The 24,951-nt window shown below is 41.5% G+C and overlaps 1 protein-coding gene across 2 annotated transcripts in view; it reads right to left on the reverse strand.

Moving 5' to 3' along the window:
* Positions 1-24,951, reverse strand: part of LOC142651752 (uncharacterized) — a 296,323-nt gene that overhangs the window by 126,864 nt on the left and 144,508 nt on the right. For both annotated transcript variants that reach the window (XM_075826806.1, XM_075826805.1), the window contains 2 exons: positions 24,020-24,147; positions 22,041-22,160 (listed from right to left, as the gene is read on the reverse strand). In XM_075826806.1, coding sequence (XP_075682921.1) covers positions 22,041-22,160; positions 24,020-24,147 — 248 coding nt within the window. The remainder of the gene's footprint in view (positions 1-22,040; positions 22,161-24,019; positions 24,148-24,951) is intronic.

The raw sequence follows: 24,951 nt of genomic DNA on the forward strand, positions 1-24,951 counted from the left end.
ACGGCTTCATTCACTAAATTTATATGGGCAGGAAAAAGGCCGCGCATAGCACTCACCAAGTTCATGATGGGCAAACAAGAAGGGGGTGTGAACTTTCCGAATGTCAGGGGTTATAACGTGGTCTGTCTTATGCGTCATGTAGTAGATTGGCTTCATGAAACAAGTAATTATTCCAATTTAGATCTGGAAGGGGAGTATGCTTCACCTTGGAACCTGAAAGCTTTGTTACATTGTAGAATCGCTTCTCTTCCGTGCCGTCTCAAAACCTCCATTGTATTGAGAGATACAGTTCTAGCTTGGAAAGTGGTACGTAAGCAGTTTGGGTTACCCCACCTGGTATCGAAGTATATGCCGTTGAGCGGTCATCCGGAGTTTTTACCGGGAATGGACAAGGGGGACGGAATTGCCTCATGGGGGAGGGTAGGCATTGGTAGCGCAGGGGATCTTATGCATACAGAGGAAAAGAGGTGGTTAACTGGGGAGGAAATCACCGCTAAACTCAGACCCATTGTAGATAGTCAATTTTTTGCAAGTACTTCAGGTACGAACATTTTGTACCTCCAGGCTCAGGGATTTGAGTAAGGAAGCTACTACGCACACTCTGGATGAGGTCATAGGTCCAACAACTGGGCGGGCGACCATTTTAGGAATGTATAGAGCATTGAGAGGGTTTTGTTCGTCCGCAATTAAGGATTAGTTTTAAAAGCTGGGAACGGTGGACTCAGGATCCAGATATAGGAGAGACCATACTGGGAGGTTGGGAGACGGTACGGAAGAGTGTGATAAATGAGAGCTGGATGGAAACCTATTTCAAGTTGATGCATGCAGCTATATATGGCTTTAATATCTTGCCCGCACAATCTTTCCCTGATCGCATTACAAGTTGTCCCAAGTGCAATACACCACTGACGAATTTGTGGCATGGAGTGTGGGGGTGTGTACATACGAAACGATTTTGGGGGATGGTACAGAAATATATGAAGGACCATTGGAAAACGAATCTCCCAATGACGCCTCAAGCGCTACTATTCCATCAAGCGCGGCCGCCAGAGGAAGAGGGTGCTCGAGGAGTAAGATCACCTCCCGTGTTGGTGCACACGATTCTACTGGTAGCTTTGAGATGCCTCCTGAGTCACTGGTTAGAGGCAGACACGCCGGGGTTAGAATTGATTGTGTCACGGCTGAAACAGTTATTGGTTCTTGAGAGGGTGGAGGTGGAAAGGCGGAAGGAAACGGGAACCAAGAAGCTATTTGATAAGTGGCAAGTATTTATAGAAACGCAATGTACAACAGCCGAAATAGCGGAAATTGTTAGGCCTTTCCAGTACACAAAGTGGTACTGCACGCAGCTCTTGGCAGGCGTTTTAGGGAGGATGCAACTGTGAGCCAGCTGGGGGAGAAAGGATGAGTGGAAACTCATTGATGATCTAGGTGGTGTTGGAGTTGGGGGAGTCATGTTTGTTTGGTCCATCTGAAGATCGACAATTATGCCATGTTTCTATGTTGGTGTGTTTATATGTTATGTTGAATTTAATTTAAAAGTTAATCCCATGACAGTTGAGTGCTGCGCACTCATGATGTAACTCTTACGTGAAATGTTTGTAAGAAAATGTGAAAACTGACAATAAAAAGGATATTTAAAAAAAAAAAGGAGATCACGAAAAAGGTCATTGACAAATTCTTGAAATACTGCGGGGGCGTTACACAGGCCGAAGGGCATAACTAAGTATACATAGTGCCCATCTCGAGTATTAAAGGCAGGCTTCCACTCGACACCTCGACGAATCCGGATCAGATTGTAGGCCCCCCGCATGTCCAGCTTAGAAAAAACTTTTAGCCCCCCGTATGCAATCAAACAGTTCAGAGATCAAAGGCCGAGGATACCTGTTCTTCACCATGATCGGATTTAGACTTCGGGTTGTAGCGATCCATCTTTTTTCTTAACAAAGAAGAACCCCGGCCTGCCGGGGATGAGGATTTACGAATGAAACCCCTCTCCAGGTTCTCCTTAATGTAGGCCGACATGGACTGGGTCTCTGGCAAGGAGAGAGGGTATACTCTACCACGAGGAGGATACGATTCAGCAACCAGGTCGATCGGACAATCATATGCCCGGTATGGCGGCAAGGTCTCAGCCACCTTTTTATTGAAGACATCGGAGAACATGGAGAAACAAGAAGGCAACCCTGCCAATGGCTGAAGAGGAGCAGGCTGTAGCGACTGGATATGACCCAGACAGTGGTCAAGACACTTCAGGCCCCACTGGAGAACCTCTCCAGATTTCCAATCCAGGACGGGAGCATGCAGACGGAGCCAAGGCAAACCCAGCAGCACAGGATTGACGGCCTTGGACAGGACGAACAGGGAGAGGAGCTCAGCATAAAGAGCTCCCACTTGGAGTCTCAATGGCTTGGTCACAACTGGGTCAGGCAATGGCAGTCCATCCACCAAGGCAAAGATCAACGGCCTTTCAAGCAGGATAGTAGGCAACTGGGGAAGATCCTCAAGGTCTTGGCAGATGAAGTTGGCTGCAGAGCCGGAGTCCAGGTAGGCAGAGACTGGATGGAACCTCTCGCCAGCTGTGATGGTTACGGGAATGAATAGTTTGGAAGAGAGTTCTCGATTCAATGCATTAACGCCCAGGGTTGTCTCTCCAACCAAACCTAGGCGCTGGGGTTTTTTGTCTTATGAGGGCACAGACGCACAACACGACCAGCGAGGCCGCAATATAAATAGAGACCAGATAGCCTGCGCTATTTCTCCTGGACCGATAATTTTAGTCGGTCTACTTGCATCGGGACCTCGGGCAAAGCAATCGAAGCAGGCAAGAGGGGTTGCTGTAAGTTGGGCGCCAGCCTAGGACTCCGTCACTCCTGACGAACCTCGCGAGATCTCTCCCTCAGCCTTAGGTCTACCCGAGTAGCAAGCAGAATCAAGTCGTCCAAGGCAGGACTCGAGCGGCCAGTTCGTCCTTGATCTCCGACGACAGACCATGCCAAAAGGATGCCACCAAGGCCTCATTGTTCCAGGACAGCTCTCCTGCCAGAGTCCGGAACTGGATCGTATATTCGCCCACGGAGCTGTCCTCTTCGCGAAGGTTGAAGATAGCAGTGGCTGCCGACGAGACTCGCCCTGGCTCCTCGAAAACAGTCCGGAATAAAATCGCACAAACCCCTGGAAATCTTGGGTCCCTGACGTTCCCAGATAGGATTATCCCAGGCCAGAGCCTTGCCGGCCAGTAGGGATATGATGAGCGCGATCTTGGTTCCGTCCGACGGAAAAGCTTGGGCGTGCAGCATAATGAATGTGGCATTGGTTCAGAAACCCGACATGTACTGGCGTCTCCATCGAACCGAGAGGGCAATGGCAGCGAGAGCCGAGGATCCAGGACGATCGACTTGAGGAGCTTGCATAGAGGCAGGAAGAGAGGCAACTAGTGACCCTAGCTGCTGTGCCACTGCCACAAGGTGTTAATCCGGTCTAGCTCAGAGATCCAGCAGGTCCGCCTGCATGGCTTGGGAGGGTGACATGCCTTTGAATTGACCAGCGGAATCCATGGCCAGAGCGTACGGTCACGATGCGGGGTGTGGACCCACTGGGTCGTATCGCGTAGCGGGATGGCAGGTGGCCAAACAGGTAAAGTACAGAGTTCAATAGTTCAGTGAGGATACCTGAGGCAACGTAGATAGTAGCAAGGCAGGAACGTCTGGGACCAGGCAGCGGGAAGACGTCAGGTGAGGCATAGCAAAACAGGCGTAGACCGCAGCACAACACGGCAACAGCACAGCACGGCACTAGAACTGGGTAACACGGAAACAAGATACGGGAACAAGGTACACTGGGAAACTGGAAGACACTGGGAGACCATTAGCACGACAAACTTCGGGTAACAAACAACGCTCTGGCAAAAACAAGAGGGCAGAGCCCTTTTTATAGGCAAGGGCATCCTGGGCTAGATTGCAGACTTCCTGCAATATGTGCGCACTGGCACTTTAAGAGCGTGCGCGCGTGCCCTCCAGAGACAGTCTCGTTGTCCGGAAGTGAGTGCCGGCGCCTCACAGGACGACGACGCTGCACACAGGTAGAATGTCCATGGACACGACCGTCGAGGTTTAAGTCCGAACGACGGGCCGTGGCCATAGACGTTACAGTACGCCATAATCAGAGACCATATGCTGTAGCAAAAAACTTAATATGGAAAGCATTTGTGATGGTTGTGAAGCGGAGGGCAATCCAGACAATTAAACAAAATGAGCCATTTTGTAGAATCGATTAACGACCCAGATGGTGGAAAACCTTTGAGCATGTGGCAGATCAGTAGCAAAATCCTTCACAATCGCTATCCACATTAATGTAAAAGAAGTAAAATGTATGAATATACAGGAAAGCGCTGCTGGTAAGAATTTAATTCAGATGATAAATTCCTTGAATTGTTTAATATACGGAAACTCGTTTCGACACAGGACATGTGTCCTAGTCAGGCCAAGGAAGAACAAACAATAAAAAAAAATGACATCTTATATACACATCTAAAAAGGGTTACACAAATCAACAGAAGCCACAAAGAAACGCGAAAAAAGATTTAATGGAAAGAGCAGCTGTCAGTGACGTCATCAAGTAAACAGATGTTAATTCAAAGTACGTGAATAAACCACAAATAAACAAACCAAATGATTAACCCCTTCCCGCTATTGGGCGTGACTGTACGTCCAGATTTAAAGTGCATTCCCACCCAAGGGCGTACAGTCACGCCCTGTAGATGAAGCAGGCACAGGAGCTGTGCGCGCTTCATCTTCAGCAGCTGTCAGCTGTAATACACAGCTGACATCCCGATGCAACAGAGGCGGTGGAAGTTACCGCCGATCGCCGCCGTTTAACCCCTTCAATGCAGCTGTCAATAGCGTCCGCCGCATTGAAGTGGTTGACAGAGGGAGGGGGTTCCCTCTGTACCCCCGGCCCCCCCAGCGATGGATTGCGGGTGGCGATGGTTGCTATGGCAACCAGGTAGCCGTTGCTAGGCTTCCTGGTTGCCCGGGTACGGAAGCCTATTAGGTCCTGCCCGAGGACCTAACACGCCAACGGTCAGATGAAGAATGACAGTTACAATACACTGCACTACATAAGTAGTGCAGTGTATTGTACAGGGGATCAGATCTTCAAGCCCCCAGGTCAGTGTAACAAAAAAAGTGAAATAGGCAAAAAAAAAAGTTAAATAAAAATAAAAGTTTGAACTAATAAAAACAAGAATCGCCCTGTTTCCCTGATCAACTCCTTTATAATTAGAAAAAAAATGAAAACCTGAAAGAAAAAAAAAATACATAATTAGGCATCGCCGCGTTCTGAACGGCCCGATCTATAAAAATATCACATCATTTTTTACCGCATGGTGAAAACCGTACAATTTTTTAATGAAAAACTACAGCATTTTATTTTTGGGTCATCTGGTCTCAAATTTTTTTGTAATAAAACCTGATCAAAAAGTTTTAAGTAACGCAAAATGGTACCAATGGAAACTACAGTTCGTCACGCATAAAACAAGTCCTCCCGCAGCGCTATCAACTACAAAATAAAAAAGTTATAGCTGTCAGAAAATGGCAACACATGATTTATTTATTTATTTTTTCAGAAAAGAGTATTTTTATTGTGGGAACGTAGTGAAACGTAAAAAAAAACGATATAAATTTGGTGTCACTGATCGTATGGACCCTCAGGATAAAGTTAACATGTTGTTTATACTGCACGGTGAACACTGTATATAAAAAAAACACGTGCTAGAATTGCTGTTTTTTGGTTTCCTCATCTCCCAAAAAATTGAGTAAATAGTGATTAAAAAAAAAAAAAAAATATTCGCATGTACCCCAAAATGGAAAGAATAAAAATTACAGCTCATTCCACAAAAAAACAAGCCCTCACACAGCTCCGTCAATGGAAAAATAACACGTTCGGACTCTCAAAACGCAATGATGCAAAAGGATGCTAAATGTCGGCCCAGACTAATTTTTTAGGTCCAGTAAAATTTCACTAAATACCCCAAATCGCCATTTGCTGGACGCCACAGGTGCACCCTGTAGATGCAGCGGAGATGAGGAAACTTTAGGGCCTTGTGCTGTTTACTGGGCTAGTGAAGAAGTCAAAGATTAAGCAAAACTGGAGCGCAGATATTTTGTATAATACCCCAAAAACCCGGCCTGTGCATAAAGGATTGGTTCAAAGCGTACCACACCAATCCATGGATTATTCATTCACCCAATTATTACATCATCCTATTATGCCCTGATGTACTCTGCCCAGCTTACATATGCCCCACATTATAAGCTGAAATACCAGTAAAACACCACGCAAAACTGGTGCTTCAAAAGCCAAATGGTGTTCCAACTGAGCCTGGCAGTGTGCCAAAACGGCAATTTATGACCACATATGGGGTATACTGTATTCTGGAGAATCCGTTTAACTTATGGGATGTGTGTCTACGGTGGTACAAGCTGGGCACAACACATTGGGCACTGAAATGGCATATCTGTGGAAAACAGAAATTTTCAATCTGCAACATCTATTGTGTACTCATTTTTGAAAAACACTTGGTCAAAAGGCTCACTACACCCCTAAATTCTTTGAGGGATCTAGTTTCCAAAATGGGGTAATTTTTCGAGGGTACCACTGTACTGGTACTATAGCTCAACGCAAAATGGTGTCAAAAATGAATCTCCACTCAAACACTAAATGGCCAAAAGCCAAATGGCGCTCCTTCCCTTTAGAGCCTTGCGGTGTGTCCAAATAGCCATTTATGACCACGTGTGGGGTATTGCCTAACTCTTGAGAGAATGTTTTACGAACGTTGAGGTGCTTTTCTCCTATAGTCTTTGTGAAAATGCTAAATTTTGGGCTAGAACTACATGTTTTCGCAAAAAAAAAAATACTTTTTTTTCACATCCCAATTCTAATAAATTCAGCAGAAACCTGTGTGGTCAAAATGCTCACTACACCCCTAGATTAATTCCTCAAGGGGTGTAGTTTACCAAATGGAGCACATTTCAGGGGTTCTTACTGTACTGGTACCTCAGGGGCTTTGTAAATGCAACATGGAGCCCAGGAATCAATCCTGGAAAATCTCTGCTCCAACTGCCAAATGGCGCTCCTTCCCTTGTATCCTGCCGAGTATCCAAACCGCAGTTTATGACCACATATTGGGTATTTTCCTACTCTGAAGAAGTCGCATTACAAATGTTACAGTGCTTTTTCGCCTTTGAGAAAATTAAAAAATTTTGAACTAATACTACGTCTTATTGGAAAAAAATTGAGTTTTTTATTTTCACTGCCCATTTATAATAAAATCTATGAGACACCTATAGGGGCAAAATGCTCACTACACCCCTAGATGAATTCCTCAAAGAGTGTAGTTTGCCAGATGGAGTCACTTTTGCGGAGTTTCCACTGTACTGGTACCTAAGGGGCATTGCAAAAGCGACGTGGTGCAGAAAAACCAATCCAGCAAAATCTGCTCTCCAAAAGCCAAATGGCGCTCCTTCCCTTCTGAGCCCTGATGTATATCCAAACAGCAGTTTATTACCACATATGGGGTATTTCCGTACTCTGGAGAAGTTGCTTTACAAATATTGGGGTGCTTTTCCGCATTTATTTGTTGAAAAAATTTAAAATTCTGAGGTAAAGCTACATCTTATTGGAAAATAATGTGATTTTTCATTTTCACTGCCCAATTCTAAAGAAATCTATGAAATACCTGTGTGGTCAAAATGCTCACTACACCTCTAGATGAATTCCTCTAGGGGTGTAGTTTCCCAAATGGAGTCACTTTTGTGGGGTTTCCTTTGTTTTTGCACCACATGACCTCTTCTAACCTGACATGGTGCCTGAAATATAATTTAAGAAAAAGGAAGGTCCAAAATCCACTAGGTGCTGCTTTGATTCTGGGGCTTTTGTTTCAGTCCAGTAGCACACTAGAGCCACATGTGGGATATTTCTAAAAACTGCAGAATCAGGGCAATAAATATTCAGTTGTGTTTCTCTGGTAAAAACCTTCAGTATTACAGGAAAAATTGAATTTCTGCAAAAAAAAATAAATTAAATTTGCACATTTCCCTTCCACTTTGCTTTAATTCCTGTGAAAAGCATGAAGGGTTAAGAAACTTTCTAAAAGCTGTTTTGAATACTTCAAGGGGTGCGGTTTTTAAAATGGGGTGATTTATAGGGGTTCCTAATATAAAAGGCCCTCAAAGCAACTTCAGATCTGAACTGTTCTCTAAAAAAAAAAAATAGGCTTTTGAAATTTTCTTGAAAATGTGAGAAATTGCTGCTAATTTTATAAGCCTTGTAACGTCCTAGAAAAATAAAAGGATGTTCAAAAAATGATGCAAACAAAGTAAACCTATGGGAAATGTTAAATAGTCACTATTTTATGTGGTATAACTATCTGTCTTACAAGAGGATACATTTGAATTTAGAAAAATGCTAATTTTCTCTACATTTTGAGTGTTTTTCACAAAAAAAATTGAATTTATCTACCACATTTTTTCACCAACATAAAGTACAATATGTCACGAGAAAACAATCTCAGAATCGCTTGGATAGGTAAAAGCATTCCAAAGTTAATACCACATATATTAACATGTCAGATTTAAAAAAATGAGGCTGTGTCATTTGGTCCAAAAGTGGCTGCGTCCTTAAGGGGTTAATAATGCATTATTCTGCAATTACGTGCAAGATGAGCATGATGGATATTAGAATAGCAGGGGTACATAGTATGCCGTTATGAGCGGATGAGCCATGGAAAGAGGGGGATAGAGCAAAATACAGCAGTTTAAAGTCAATGTACTCGATTTACGTGTCACGTAGATTAGTCCATGGGGATGCGGACATACAGCGGCGGAGGAGATCAGGCAGTTAGCGAACGGCACGAAAAGTTTCCCCGTAGTTTTGGCAACAGAGACGTGACGGAAGCCGCAGAGGACCAAAAAGGGGAAGAAAGCGAACCAAGACAAGCGGTATGAACTCCCCAAGACGAGAACCAAAGAGATGTAAAGCAGAATGAAGCGAAGACAGGAATAGGTAAGTATACACATGAAATAAAGAGGGCGGCAAAGGAATGGAGAAAAAAAGGGGGGAGGAAGCTGATAGGGTAATGGAATATATAAAATTTGATTATCAAAAGGGAAAGATAAGTATCGAGGGGCAAATGATTTGTAAATGCTCAAATATATGGCAAAATTGGTGAAATATGCTTTAGAAAAGAAGTAAATGAAGAAAAAATGTGTATACAGTATTAAGGCACATAAAATTATAAAATACAGTAATACATAAAGCACTGATTATAATTGGAAAAAGGTAAGTTACAGTAACTTAAAAATATAGATCAGAAAAATGTACTTCAAAAATGTATAAAAAAAAAAAAAAAAAAGACAGAATATGTCAACATGTAAATTAATGTATTGTGGGTTTAATCCAATGAGGATTCAGATAAATCATTGAGGCCACTGGTTTGTAAACAGGAGAGCTTGAAAATCTCGAAATTTTCTCTGTTTTAATCTAGTACATCTATCCCCATATGATGGGGGGATATATTCTATTGGGGTGACTAGGATGTTGTTGAAATCACTTGTGTACTGTAATATAATGACGGGACACACTGTTTCATAAAACCAATTTTCACATTAGATCTATGTTTGTTGATCCTACATCTTAATTGTTGTGTGGTTCTTCCCACATATTGAAGATTGCATGGACATTTCAGCAAATATATAACAAAATTCCTACTACAATTGAGGAGTGATTTTATTGGGAAAGATTCGCTAGTTGTAGTGGACATGAAGGTTTTGCAACCATGTGGGATATTGGTGTAGCACAAATATCTCTGATGTACACAGCGGAAAGAGCCACTAATAGAAGGGAGTGTATTGTAAATCTTCATGTCAATATTCTTCAATCTACTGGGTGCTAACAGGTTGCGTAATGTTTGGGACCTTCTGAACGTAATTGAAGGTTTAATCAGGGAGAATTCCTTTTTAGGTATGGTTCACTTTTCAGGATATGCCAATGCTTTTGTTATAATGTTCAAACAAGCTCTGCTTCCAGAGTTGTATGTAGTGATGAAATTTTAACTAAAAGTGTTGGAATCGCCACTTTTTGATATTTATTCTATTAGAGGGTAAAATACATGAATCCTGTGTGAGTTTAGAAGCTTTAAGCATAGCTCCTTTCATTAGACCGTGTGGAAAAGGTTTCTCCTTTAAAATGGTGCATGCAAAATGAAATTGCTTATTACTAGAGAAATTCTTTCTAATTGCCCTGAATTGCCCAAATGGTATGTTACGAAGCCAGGAGGGATGATGTGCACTTTTAAAATCTAAGTAGTTGTTATCAACAGTTTTAAAATGGGTGTTGGTGGTAAAAAGCCTCTTTTCGTCTTTGCTGATAAGATCTAAAAACTCAATAGAAGAGGAGGAATACTTGTGGGTAAAAGTCAGACCAAAGTCATTATTGTTTAAAAAATTAATAAAAAGGATATTGCTTGTTTCATTCCCCTTCCAAATAAAAAACAGATCATCTATATATCGTCTCTATAGCACAATATTATCCCTAAACGTATGGTTGTCATAAATAAAAAGATCCTCAAAACTGCCCATAAAAAGGTTTGTATATGAAGGAGCAAATCTAGAACCCATTGCACATCCCCTTTTTTTGTCAAAAACATTGTTTGTTGAAAGTAAAAATAGTGTTTCAGAATAAAATCTATGGACTCAAAGAAAAATACGATTGGGAAAGAGCTATATGACTGCCCAATGTTAAAAAGGACTCCATGGATAGTAAGCCCTTATGAGGGATATTGGTATATAGGGCCGATTAAGGCAGTGGGAACCATGTGTTTTGTTTAAATCACCAAGGTCCCTAATAAGTTGTGTGGAGTCCTTAAGATAAGAGGGAAGTTTCACTACTATAGGCTGGAGGTGTAAGTCAATAAAATGGGACAAGTTGCTAGTAAGAGAGCCTATACCAGATATAATAGGGCGTCCAGGGGGGTTAGTGGTAGATTTGTGGACTTTAGGAAAGTGATAAAGGAAAGGTAAATTAGGGTGGTTAATATTTAGAAAATTAAATTTTTCGGACAGAAGTCCTTCACTATAACCTTGTTCGATTAGTAATTTATATTCAAGAGTATAAGGCTTTTGAGGGTTATTCGCCAATTTTTCATAAAACTTTGGTTTGGTTGGCTTTCTTCCCCTTTTTGGCCCTCTGCTGCTTCCGTCACTTCTCTATTGCCATAACTACGGGGAAACTTTTCATGCCGTTCGCTAACTGTCTGATCTCCTCCGCCGCTGTATATCCGCATCCCCCCATGGACTAATCTACGTTACACGTAAATAGAGTACATTGACTTTTAACTGCTGTATTTTGCGCTGTCCCTCTCCAGGTTTTCCATCGCTCGTCCGCTCATAACGGCATAATATGTACCCCTGTTATTATGTCTATCATGCTCATCTTGCACGTAATTGCAGAATAATGCATTACGAATGAGTTGGTTTGTTTATTTGTGGTTTTATTCACATACTTTGAATTAACATCTGTTTACTTTAGGACGTTACTGACAGCTGCTCTTTCCATTAAATCTTTTCGCGTTTTTTTGTGGCTGTTCTTGATTTGTGTAACCCTTTTTAGATGTGTATATAATATGTAATTTTTTATTGTTTGTTCTCTCGGCCTGACGAAGACACAATTCAATTCAAGGAATTTATCATCGCTATTTAATTCTTACCAGCAGTGCTTTCCTGTATATCCATACATTTGACTTTTACATTAATCCTTATTGCAGTACCGTGCCTACGTTATCGGTTTCTGGATTGGGTAGTTGCAGCGGTTTTTAAACTGTACACGCTTACATCAGTGTTGTACCTGACTTGTACAACCCTTATAGGTGAGCGCAATGACTTATCCTTGCATTTTATCGACCTTATCCACTAGGTTTATCTTGCACCATGTGGCGCTGTGTACTCGTTTTCTCCGCCTAGGTTTCAATCGCTATCCAGGGCATGGTAGGAATTGTCAAGAGAGTTTAGACTGAGCACATAAGGTACAGGAAGAAATAAACTTAAACATCTTATCTTTATCCAGGCCCCAAATAATAACGAAAGAAAAGCTAGCAAGTACACTTGACACTGATACGTCCTGATAGTATTGAGCAGTTCGCCTAGAACACCACTTCCGCTCCGTTCGACTGTGTCCCGTAGGGTGCGCGCGCACGCTCGCGCCCGGCCTTAAAGGGCCAGCGTGCGCAAATAGGAAATAGTCATCATCAACTGCCACGATTTCCTGGTCTATAAGAAGCCCCTGGCCTTCTAATCCTTGCCTGAGCGTTGTTAGTTTTCCCAGTCTGTCTTGCAAATGGTCCCTTAGTGGTTCCCGTTGCAATTGTTAACCGTGCCGTGTTACCCGTTCCGGTGCTGTGCCTTCGTATCGTGTCGTGCCACGTCCTGCGTCATCTGCCACGTCCGGAGGAATCCGCCACGTCCTGTGTCATTGGAAACGTCCGGAGGAATCCGCCACGTCCTGTGTCTTCTGCCACGCCAGGAGGAGTCCGCCACCTCTGGCGCAACTTACGGCTCCTGTGTCATCCGCCACGTTTGGTGCCATCTGCTGCACCCATCTCATCTGTGCCAGAGCTGCGGCCACCATCTGGACTATTCAGGTACCCTTGTGCGGGACATTGTATTTCTGGGGTGTCCTGTTTGGCCAGCTGCCTCCCCGCTGCGGCGGTACGGCCTAGTGGGTCCACTAACCCGCTCCGTGACAGAGTGCCCAAAGTGCCTGACAAGAATGAGACAACTGGAGGTATCCCTAGATCTTGTTGTCAGTGAAGATGGTACAGGGTAATATAGCACCCTACAAGAGATGTCGAAAATTTAACGGGAAAATTAGTTTGAATAGAATCCTTACCTAGTATACTTTTTTTCCAAGACGACAGCTCAAAAATGTATCGAGCATCAGCTTTGAGGAAGAATGCTCTGTTAGAATCTGGAACAGGTTTTTAGCAGATTAAAGGCTCTAACTGCATCAGCTTGACAGTTTCGGTAATTAGATCTTTTCAGAGTTAAAGCCGTGAGTGGAGCCACCACATACGAGAAATTCTGCATGTATTGTCAGTAGTATTTGATTGGCTAATATGAGGAATCTCTGCAGAGCCATTAGACCCACTCACTGGGGCCACTTCTAGATGACGGAGATAATTTCTGGATTCATGCGATGTCCCCCTGCTGAAACAATGTTTCCTACGAATGGAAGCAACTGTCTTTCAAACGTACACTTCTCAAGTTTGGCATAGTACAGTAAAAAACAGTGTAGTACCGTGTTAGCCAGAGACCATATGAAATGTTAAATACATTTGTGTCCAAAAAGTATAATAATAGGTATGATACTTTTATTGGCTAACCATAAAAGTTCTATATGCAAGCTTTCAGAGCACAGAGGCTCCTTTTTCAGGCAGTTAACAAATGAATGACTTAGAAAAAAGCACAACCTTTAGATGTTACACAAAGACAATTAGTACATGGTGATATATCATTAAGATAAGCCGGGGCAATAAAACTGAGGTTATAGGGGTGATGACTTAGGAGTTAAGGCATCTGGAGTCAGTCTGATGGGGGATGTGACATGTGTCCATGTAGTGGCTCATAAATCCAGGCGTTAGATTGAGGCCTTGTGTCAATGACTGGAATTTTATCATCATCTTGAATTCCCAAATTTTTCTCTGTTTTTAAAATGACCCTTCAGAATTAGTACCTTTAAATCTGCCAAACTGTGATCAGGTCCAGAGAAATGTTTTCCCACGGGCGTATCCACCTCCTGTTTTATTGTATGTCTGTGAAGATTCATCCTGGTTTGTAGTTTTTGTATTGTTTCTCCAATGTAGATTCCTTTATCTATGCACCTTGTACATAGGATCATGTACACTACATTGGAGGATGTACAGGAGAACGTGCCAGTGATTTTATAGTCCTCCTGCGTGACACCACAGACTTCCTCTGCAAAATTGTTTGTGATTGTTCTGTGTGTGGCTGCATTAACTCTACTGAGTGTGCGTGGTGTCAAGAAATGTCCTGGGATGATTGGCAGCATTAATTGGACTGTATGTATGTGGTAGCAATAATTCTACTCCGGGGTGAATATGTAGGTGTCTGGAAGAAGCGAAAATACACTCAAAGTCCTCTTGGTAGGTCAAAACGTTACATAGTGTATTTTATGGAACAATAAACTTTTTCCATGTTTAAAGATAATGCAGACGTTCATTCACTTCTTCCAGAAACTTTGCTTGGCGACTTGCTTGGCATGTTCATAAAATATAAACAGACAGGCGAGTAAAAATTGCAGCACCTTTGAGATCCATGGGCAGTAACTATGGAGATGTGACTCCGCTGGCTGTTAAGTTCAAAGCACCGTCGAGAAGGAGCTCGGTGACTAACATTAGCCCAACTTTAGAGGTATCATCACATAACGCATGAGAACTGTGTAAGGCTTTGTGTTAACACAATTTAGTTTCAAAAGGTATTGATTCAATTTTTTAAAAAGTACCTATCGCGAACAAGCGACCGAGTACAAAGTATTCAGTAAAAGCATACATAGTTTCAAACGAGATAGTCAATAACAATAAGGAAAAACTAAAAAACAATGGCTGTGCAAAAAAGGGTCAGATGGAGTTACAGATACGTAAATTTTAAATTTTTACAAGGCATAAAGGAGAAAAAGCACCCCAACATTTGAAAAGCAATTTCTCTCAAGTACAAAACTACCCTATATGTGGTCGCTGTTTGGACACAGGGCAGGGCTCAGAAGGGAAGGAGCACCATTTGGCTTTTGGAGCTCAAGTTTTGCTGGATTGGTATTCTGGTGCCATGTCGCATTTGCAAAGCCCCCGAGGGACCAAAACAGTAGAAACACCCCAAAAATGACCCCATTTAGGAAACTACCAAGGAACTTATTTAAAGGGTATATTTAGCATTTTGACCCACAGGTGTTATTGCTGAATTTCTTTGAATTCGGCCGTATTTACCGGAATTACAATTTATAGTTGCGAAAAGCAAATCAGAGTATAATAAAATGGTACATAAATAATAAAAATGCATAATCCATAGATGTGTGGTACGCCTTGAAGTAATCCTTTATGAACAGGCCAGGTTTTTCGAGGCAGGTGTCGCACTAATAAGTGGTGTTCTACACCTTTTTGGGATCTTCGCTTCTTTGCAGCTTGGGGAACAGTGCCGGGAAAGTGTTGCCCTGGTACAATACGGGCACCCTCGCTTTCAGCAGACGTACTTGGGCTTTCTCCTTCCAACAAGTGCCTCGATAATCACCTCCTGAAAATTAAGGAATGACCCAGTCTGACCTGCACAATGGAATTGAACTTAAGCGTTATATAAGGCCATCTGTACCATGTGCACGGCCACTTTTTTGTACCACACACACTTGTTTTTCGCATGGCACTGTACGACTTTAGCACTTGATCGAGAGATCAACCCCTCCCATGTTCAATTATACAGGATTAATCTATGGGCTATACTATTCCACTGGACAGAGGCCCCATGCACTAAAAGAAAGGTATAGAAGCAGAATTTGTAATACATGTATATTAACCCCTTCCCGCCGGAGCCCTTTTTCAGATTTTTGTTTTTGTTTTTTCCTCCCCACATTCCAAAAGCCAGAACGTCTTTATTTTTCCGTTGATATAGTACTATGAGGGCTTGATTTTTGCGGGACGAGTTGTAGTTTTTCGTAGCACCATTTATTTTGCCAGATAATTTACTAGGAAACTGGGAAAGAATTATTTGTGGGGTAGAAAATGAAAAAAAATAAAAATATAGCGATTCCTCCATGTTTATTTATTCTGTGGGTCAATACGATTACGGCGATACCAAATATATATATATAGTTTTTTTCTATATTTTACAAGTAAAAACCTAAGGCCTCATGCACACGACCGTAGCCATGTGCACGGCCGCGATTTTCAGGTCGGCCGGCAGCTGACTGTCAGCCGAGAGCCGCCCGCAAATCACGGGCCATGCACATGGCCGCCGCCATTTTTTTCAATGAGCCCGGACAGCAGAAGACGGCCATAATAAGACATGCCCGTTCTTTCTGCGGTGCGGGCTCCCGGGACATGCAAAGACCGCAAAAATTACGGTCGTGTGAATGGCCTCAGAAATGAATGGGTCCGCAATTCTCCCGTGGATTTTCGGCCGCAAAAGCACCAATTATGTTTATTTTTTTACTATGCTCTAGGGGGAAAATGTTTGTTTTTTTTTACATTTTTTTACACAAAAAAAACAAACAAAAAACTTTAACTTATTTTTACTTTTTTTTTTTATTAGTCCCCCTAGGGGACTTCAACCAGCGATCTTATGTATTTCAGTATATTGTGATTCTGGGATTAATAGGTGCACAAAGACGGCAGACCTAGGGGACTTTATTAGGGCCCCAGGCAGCCATATCAACCATCGCCACCCTGAGATTGCATTGCGGGGGGCGCGATGAGCTGATAGAGGGGGCCGCCCCCCTCTAACGATTTAAAAGCTGCCGTCGCTATTGACCGCAGCATTTAACGACTTAAACGAGCGGGATCGCGCTTGAGCGTGATGCCGCTGGTTACTCTGAAGTGTCGGCTGTAACAAACAGCCGACACCCGCATCATATGGAGCGGGTTCACTCCGTGAGCCCGCTCCATACTGCCCCTACCCGACTTTGGCGTATGGATACGTCAAATGTCGGGAAGGGGTAAAAACATTCTATTATTTCCTATTCTACAATAAATAAAAACATTAAGTCTTTAACCCCTTCCCTCTTTGGCCACTTTTGACCTTCCTGACAGAGCCTCATTTTTCAAATCTGACATGTTTCACTTTATGTGGTAATAACTACGGAATGCTTTCATCTATCCAAGAGATTCTGAGATTGTTTTCTCGTGACACATTGCACTTTAAGTTACTGGCAAAATTTGCTCAATATGTTCAGTATTTAATTGTGAAAAACACCAAAATTTAGCGAAAAATTGCAAAAATTTGTATTTTTCTCAATTTAAATGTATCTGCTTGTAAGACAGGCAGTTATAATACACAAAATTCTTGCTAATTAACATCCCCCATATGTCTACTTTAGATTGGCATCGTTATTTGAACATCCTTTTATTTTTCTATGACATCACAAGGCTTAGAACTTTAGCAGCAATTTCTCACATTTTCAAGAAAATTTCATAAGGCTATTTTTACAGGGACCAGTTCAGTTGTGAAGTTGCTTTGAGGGCCTTATATATTAGAAACCCCCAAAATGTCACCCCATTTTAAAAACTTCACCCCTCAAAGTATTCAAAACAGCATTTAGAAAATGTCTTAACCCTTTACACATTTCACAGGAATTAAAGCAATGTAGAGGTGAAATTTACAAATTTCATATTTTTTTGCAGAAATACATTTTTAATACAATTTTTTTTATAACACAGAAGGTTTTACCAGAGAAATGCAACTCAATATTTGTTGCCCAGGTTCTGCAGTTTTAGGAAATATCCCACATGTGGCTCTAGCGTGCTACTGGACTGAAGCACCGGCCTCAGAAGCAAAGGAGCACCTAGTGGATTTTGGGGCCTTATTATAGTTAGAATATATTTTAGGAACCATGTCAGGTTTGAAGGGCTCTTGCGGTGCCAAAACAGTGAAAATCCCCCAAAAGTGACCCCATCTGGGAAACTACACACCTCAAGGAAATTATCTAGGGGTGTAGTGAGCATTTTGACCGCACAGGTTTTTTACAGAAATTATTGGAAGTAGGCCCTGAAAATGACAATCTAAATTTTTTCAAAGAAAATGTAGGTTTAGCTAATTTTTTATAATTTCCACAAGGACTGAAGGAGATAAAGCACCGTAAAATTTGTAAAGCAATTTCTCCCGAGTAAAACAATACCCCACATGTGGTAATAAACGGTTGTTTGGAGACACGGCGTGGCTGGGAAGGGAAAGAGCGCTATTTGGCTTTTGGAGTTCACATTTAGCAGGAATGGTTTGCGGAGGCCATGTCACATTTACAAAGCCCCTGAGGGGACAAAACAGTGGAAACCCCCCACAAGTGACCCCATTTTGGAAACTACACCCATTGAGGAAATTATCTAGGAGTATAGTGAGTGTTTTGACCCCACAGGTTTTTTGCATAAATGATTGGAAGTAGGCCGTAAAAATGACAATCTAAATTTTTTCAAAGAAAATGTAGGTTTAGCTAATTTTTTCTCATTTCCACAAGGACTGAAGGATAAAAAGCACCATAAAATTTGTAAAGCAATTTCTCCCGAGTAAAACAATACCCCACATGTGGTAATAACCGGCTGTTTGAACACACGGCGAGGCTTAGAAGGGAAAGAGCGCTATTTGGCTTTTGGAGATCACATTTAGAAGGAATGATTTGCGGAGGCCAGGTCACATTTGAAAAGCCCCTGAGGGGACAAAACAATGAAAACGCCCAAAAAATTACTCCATTTAGGAAAGTACACCTCTTGAGGAATTCATCTAGGGGTATAGTGAGCGATTTGACCCCACAGATGTTTCATAGAACTTATTAGAATTGGGCAGTGAAAATAAAAACAATCCTTTTTCTTCAATAAGACGTAGTTTTAGCGCAAATTTTTTCATTTTCTCAACAAATAAAGGAAAAAAAGAAACCAACATTTGTAAAGCAATTTCTCCCGAGTACGGCAATACCCCATATGTGGTCATAAACATCTGTTTGGGCAAACGGCAGGGCTCAGAAGGGAAGGACCGCCATTTGGAGTGCAGAGGTTGCTGGATTGCTTTCTGGGCGCCTGTGGGCCCAAAACAGTGGAAACCCCCCCAGAAGTGACCCCATTTTGGAAACTACACCCCTCAATGTATTTACCAAGGGGTGTAGTAAGCATTTTAACCCTGCAGGTGTTTTGTAGAAATTAGTGTGCACTTCATGTTGCAGAGTGAAAATTGGATTTTTTTCCATAGATATGCCAATATGTGGTGCCCGGCTTGTGCCACCATAACGAGACAGCTCTCTAATTATTATGCTGGGTTTCCCGGTTTTAGAAACACCCTACATGTGACCCTAATCTTTTGCCTGGACATATGACAGGGCTCAGGAGTGAAGAGTACCATACGGAGTGGAGGCCTAATTTGGCGATTTACAAAGTATTGGTTCACAACTGCAGAGGCTCAGATGTGAAATAATAAAAAGAAACCCCTGAGAAGTGACCCTATTATGGAAACTGCACCCCTCAAGGCATTTATTAAGGGGTGTAGTGAGCATTTTCACCCCACAGGTCTTTTCCATAAATGAATGCACTGCGGATGGTGCAAATTAAAAAAAATTATATTTTTCCCTAGATATGCCATTCAGTGGCAAATATGTCACGCCAAGCTTATGACGCTGGAGACACACACCCCAAAAATTGTTAAAAGGGTTCTCCCAGGTATGACGATGCCATATATGTTGAAGGAAACTGCGGTTTGGGCACGCTGTAGGGTTCAGAGCCGAGGGAGCACCATTTGGCTTTTGGAGAGCAGATTTTGCTTGGTACTATATTTGTTTGAGTATTGCTGGTGTTTCCATTTATAATGTGGGGGTACATGTAAGCGGGGCGGAGTTTATAAGGGGCATAGTCAGGTGGTATAGTAAAGGGGGAAAAAAAAATAATTAAATAATCCATAGATGTGTGTTAGGCTGTGAAGCAATCCTTTCTGCACAGGCTGGTGTCGCACTGATAAATGGCGTCCTTTCTTATGCCCCTTTTGGTCCACACTCCGCACCTTTGTAGTTTGGGGAATTTTGCTGGGAAAGTGTTGTCTTGGTATAATACGGGCACCGTCGCTTCCAGCGGATATGTTTGGGCTCTCCCCTTCGTGGTTCCCTAATTTTAGGTCCTTGATAAATCGCCTCTTCAAACAGAAGAAATGTTCCCCTCGGGCACAACTGCATATTTTTTTATTTCCTGACTTATTGGAGCCATAACTAATTTTATTTTTCATAGACGTAGCGGAATGAGGGCTGGTTTGTTGCGGGACGAGCTGTAGTTATTATTGGTACCATTTTGGGGTACATGCAACTTTTTGATCACCTTTTATCCTATTTTTTGGGATGCCAGGTAAACAAAAAAACGCAATTCTGTCACCATGCGTTATAAATGACATATTAACTTTATTCTGCGGGTCAGTACGATTCCGGCGATACCTAATTTATAGCACTTTTTTATGTTTTACAACTTTTTGCACAATAAAATTACTTTTGTAAAAATAATGTATTTTTTCTGTCGCCAAGTTGTGAGAACCATAACTTTTTAATTTTTTTGTCGACGGAGGTGTATGAGGGCTTGTTTTTTGCGGGACGAGCTATAGTTTTTATAGGTACCATTTTTGGATACGTGTGACTTTTTGATCACTTTTTATTCTAATATTTGTAGGGCAAAGTGACCAAAAAGCAGAAACTCTGGTAACGTTTTTTTTACGCTGTTCACCGCGTGCAATAAATATAATATTTTGATACCTCAGGTCATTACGGTCGCGGCGATACCAAATACTTATGGTTTATTATTATTTTTCAATAAGAAAGGACTTGATAAGAGTAAAATGGGGATGTGTTTTATTTGATTACTTGAAACTTTTATTGTTTTCAAACTTTTATTATTTGCACTTTTTCTCAAGTCCCACCTATGTAGTGCAATGTATTAGATCTGTCAGTCATTCACTGACAGCAAGCCGATTAGGCTTCGCCTCCTGGCGGGGCCTAAATCGGCTTCCGTAATGGCAGAGCAGGAGACCATTGTGTCTCCTGTTGCCATAACAGCAGTCGCCAGTCCTGATTGCCTGTCAGGGCTGGCGATCCCTGCCATTAACCGCTACGATGCAGCAATCTCTTTCGATTGCTGCATCGAAGGGGGTTAATGGCAGGGATCGGAGCTAGCTCCGGTTCCTGCCGTTACAGGTGGATGTCAGCTGTACAGTACAGCTGACTTCCACCGCTGATGACGCCGGATCAGCTCCTGACCCGGCGCCATCTTGCCGGCAGCTAAGGAAGCCGATCAGGCTCCGCCGCCGGGCGGATCTTGACCGGCTTCGGTGCTAGGCAGACCGGGAGGCCAGTATTAGGCCTCCGGTTGCCATTGCTGCATCCGGAACCCCAGCAATTTCATTGCTGGGGTTCCGATGAGCTGCAAACACCTTAAGTGCAGCGATCGCGTTTGAGCGCTGCACTTAAGGGGTTAATGGCGGGGATCGAAGCTAATTTCGGTCCCCGCCATTACAGTCGGATGTCAGCTGTAAGATACAGCTGAGATCCGACGATGATGGCACCGGCTCAGCTTCTGAACCGGTGCCAAACATTTGCCGTAAATGTACGGCATTTTGCGGGAAGTCAATGCTTTCCATGACGTACATTTACGGCAAATGTCGGGAAGGGGTTAAAAGTTTGGAAAGTTTTCACCATAGAAATAGTGTAGGTTGTAGAACAGGTGAAAATAAAAGGATTTGATAATATGGGGATATCTGGCTTGGTAGATGAATCAAGTAAAGTAGGTGATTTCAGCCAAGAAGTTATAGGGTGCTATGGGAATTTCTGGAGACTAGATAAGGGCCTGTAAAAACCGAATTTAAATAATGTGTCATTTTCGTACTATAGATTCCGCTTAAAGGTAGAACAAAAATAGTGTAAGCAGTTCTTCAGTGATGGCTAAAAAAACAACTTTCTGTAGAATTAGCCATCAGAACGCTCTATTAAAACACTATGGTTTTCATATAACATCTCAGACACTACATGGAATTTAGTGTACAACCTAGGAACAGGAGAGAAAGAGTAGAGGCGAAAGATCTGTAATCTTGTGACAGATTTATAGTTTATTAATCCATAGAGTAGTTTCTGAAGCTATATAGCTATAAAAGAAAAAAAAGAAAAGAAAAAAAAAAGGTCAAAAACCAGTGTAATTTACAGGATACCAAATTCTAAACTTCTCTACATACTACCAGCATTACAAAAGTTAATGGACTTACATATTGTTGAAACTCTCCTAGATACTTTTCTTTCACTGCAATCTTTTTCAGCTCAGTTTCACTGAGGCTGTGCAATCCTCTAAGTTGCACATTTTCATAAACTTTTGGATGATTAAATTTCTATTAGGAAAAAAGAAATGGCAAACATTTATTTTATTTGACTGCATTTCAAGCTGAATTTAAAAAAAAAAAATAGTTATTTAAGGTACTGAACAATCCTAAAAGGTCACCATTGTTTTAAATTAGTTTACCTACTATCCCTGTGACCAGTGAATGTGAAAGCTCAGCCCCCCCAATTTAACATCCACCACCTATCCTTTTGATGGTTGATAATGTTCCAGGTGGGAAAACATCTTTAATCCTGTCAGGACCAAGGGTCATCGATGCCTCAATGACCAGCCCCATTTTTTCAAAGCTGACATGTGTCATTTTATGTGGTAATAACTCTGGAATGCTTTTGCCTATCCATGCGATTCAGAGACTGTTTTCTCGTGATATATTGTACTTTATGTTAGTGGAAAAATGTGGTCAATAAATTCATAGCTTATTTGTGAAAAACACCAAAGTGTAAAGAAAATTTGCAAAAATTATAATTTTTCTAATTTTAAATGTAATCTACTTGTAAAACAGATAGTAATATCACACAAAATTGTGGCTAATTAACATCCCCCATATGTCTACTTTATATTTGCATTGTTTTTTTGAATATTATTTGATTTTTCTAGGACGTTACTAGGCTTAGAGCTTTAGCAGCAATTTCTCACATTTTCAAGAAAATTTCAAAGGGCTATTTTGTCAAGGACCAGTTCAGAAGTGGCTTTGAGGGCCTTATGTACTAGATAGACCCCATAAATCACCCCATTTTAAAAACTGCTCCCCTCAAAGTATTCAAAACCGCATTCAGAAAGTTTATTAACCCTTTAGGCATTTCACAGGAATTAAAGCAATGTAGAGGTGAAATGTAAATTTTTTTTGCCGAAATTCATTTGTAATAGAGTTTTTTCTGTAACAGAAGGTTTTACCAGAGAAATGCAACTCAATGTTTATTGCCCAGATTCTGCAGTTTTTAGAAATATCCCACATGTGGCTCTGGTGTGATAATGGACTGAAGCACCGGCCTGAGAAGCAAAAGGAGCTTCAGAGAACTATCAGAGAACAGGTTGCTGGGGAGCCGGGGACACTGACACCGCCGGCGTCCGAGCGCTCTCCCCAGCGCTATGCCGGCAGAAGCAGAGGTCTGCAGATTCACGTCCTATCAGCACGGGTTATATGCGAATAGGACGTGAATCAACAGATGGACAGCATGAAAGGGTTAAAAGGGAATATGTCGCTAGAATTATTTTTTAAGTTAAACAGTTAGTATATAAGTGATTAAACATTTTTTTAATTTAAATTTTTTCACAAGTCAGGAAATATTATAAATTCGATTCCAATTTATAACATTTCCATGTGCTGGTCACTAGAGGGAGCAATTCCCAAAATTGCAGCATTGCAATGTGGTAACGCAACCGCATTGCTTTATGCTGCAAATTTGGGGTAGACACACTCGCTCTAGTGTCCTCACACAATCCTACCTTCTTTATTCTGGCTAGTCCCAGGAGAAGGAGTAGGTTGAATCTTCTAATCCTCCTACACTGTGCATTCTCTCAGAAAATGGCGGCACACAGTGTAGGAGGATTAGATACAGTGGTAATGAGACAGTATAACACGAACGAAAGAGAAAGAGAAAAAGAGAAAGAGAAAAAGAGAAAGAGAAAAAGAGAAAGAGAAAAAGAGAACGAGGAGAAGAGGCAAACAATAGTTCTTACAAGTTCGTAATACTCTGCTCTGCGAAGACTGTGAATGCGACAGTGCAATTTGCTCTTCCGTCAAATTAATACAGCTTGACATGGTGATCATTTGGCCACATAAAAGTTGCGTTGCCCTGCTCTACACAAACGCTTAACAGATGTTTATACTAAAATATGCAAACCTCTTACCAAAAACGCAAAGATATGGGAAGAACTCTTAAGGTGGTTAACTACGTCCAACACCTGTACACCACATAATTCACAATAAATGACAACAACGTCACCAGGTTTCTCGTATCGGTGTATGTACTCTATGCCTACAAAATGAAAAAAACTGTTATTACTTAAATATATGTAACTTAAACAAATATGTAACTATTAAGAGATTTTTTTCTAAATCCTAATATATTAAAAATACACCAAAACCGCAAAAGACAACCCCAACAGGACATCAAAGAAGGAAAAAAGAAAAAGGAGTTTTCCTGGCCAGGCTTAGTCAAGCAAAGAGCGAGGATAATGGTTCCTTTTTAAATTTGCACAACTTTGATCATTCATAAATATACATTATTAATTCGTAGAATGCAGAAAAACAATCAATGCTGCTTAACCCCTTCAGGACACAGCCTGTTTTGGCCTTCAGGACACAGCCAATTTTTTCAAATCTGACATGTTTCACTTTATGTGGTAATAACTTCGGAATGCTTTTACCTATCCAAGCGATTATGAGATTGTTTTCTCGTGACACATTGGACTTTATGTTACTGGCAAAATTTGCTCGATACATTAAGTATTTAATTGTGAAAAACACAAAAATGTAGCATTTTTCGAAATTTATATGTATCTGCTTGTAAGACAGATGGTAATACCACACAAAATTGTTGCTAATTAACATCACCCATGTCTACTTTAGATTGGCATCGTTTTTTGAACATCCTTTTATTTTTCTATGACATCACAAGGCTTAGAACTTTAGCAGCAATTTCTCGCATTTTCAAGAAAATTTCAAAAGGCTATTTTTACAGAGACCAGTTCAGTTGTGAAGTGGAATTTAGGGCCTTATATAAGTCACCCCATTTTAAAAACTTCACCCCTCAAAGTATTCAAAACAGCATTTAGAAAGT

The sequence above is a fragment of the Rhinoderma darwinii genome, chromosome 5, assembly GCF_050947455.1.
Source record: "Rhinoderma darwinii isolate aRhiDar2 chromosome 5, aRhiDar2.hap1, whole genome shotgun sequence".
In the NCBI taxonomy this organism is placed as follows: Eukaryota; Metazoa; Chordata; class Amphibia; order Anura; family Rhinodermatidae; genus Rhinoderma; species Rhinoderma darwinii.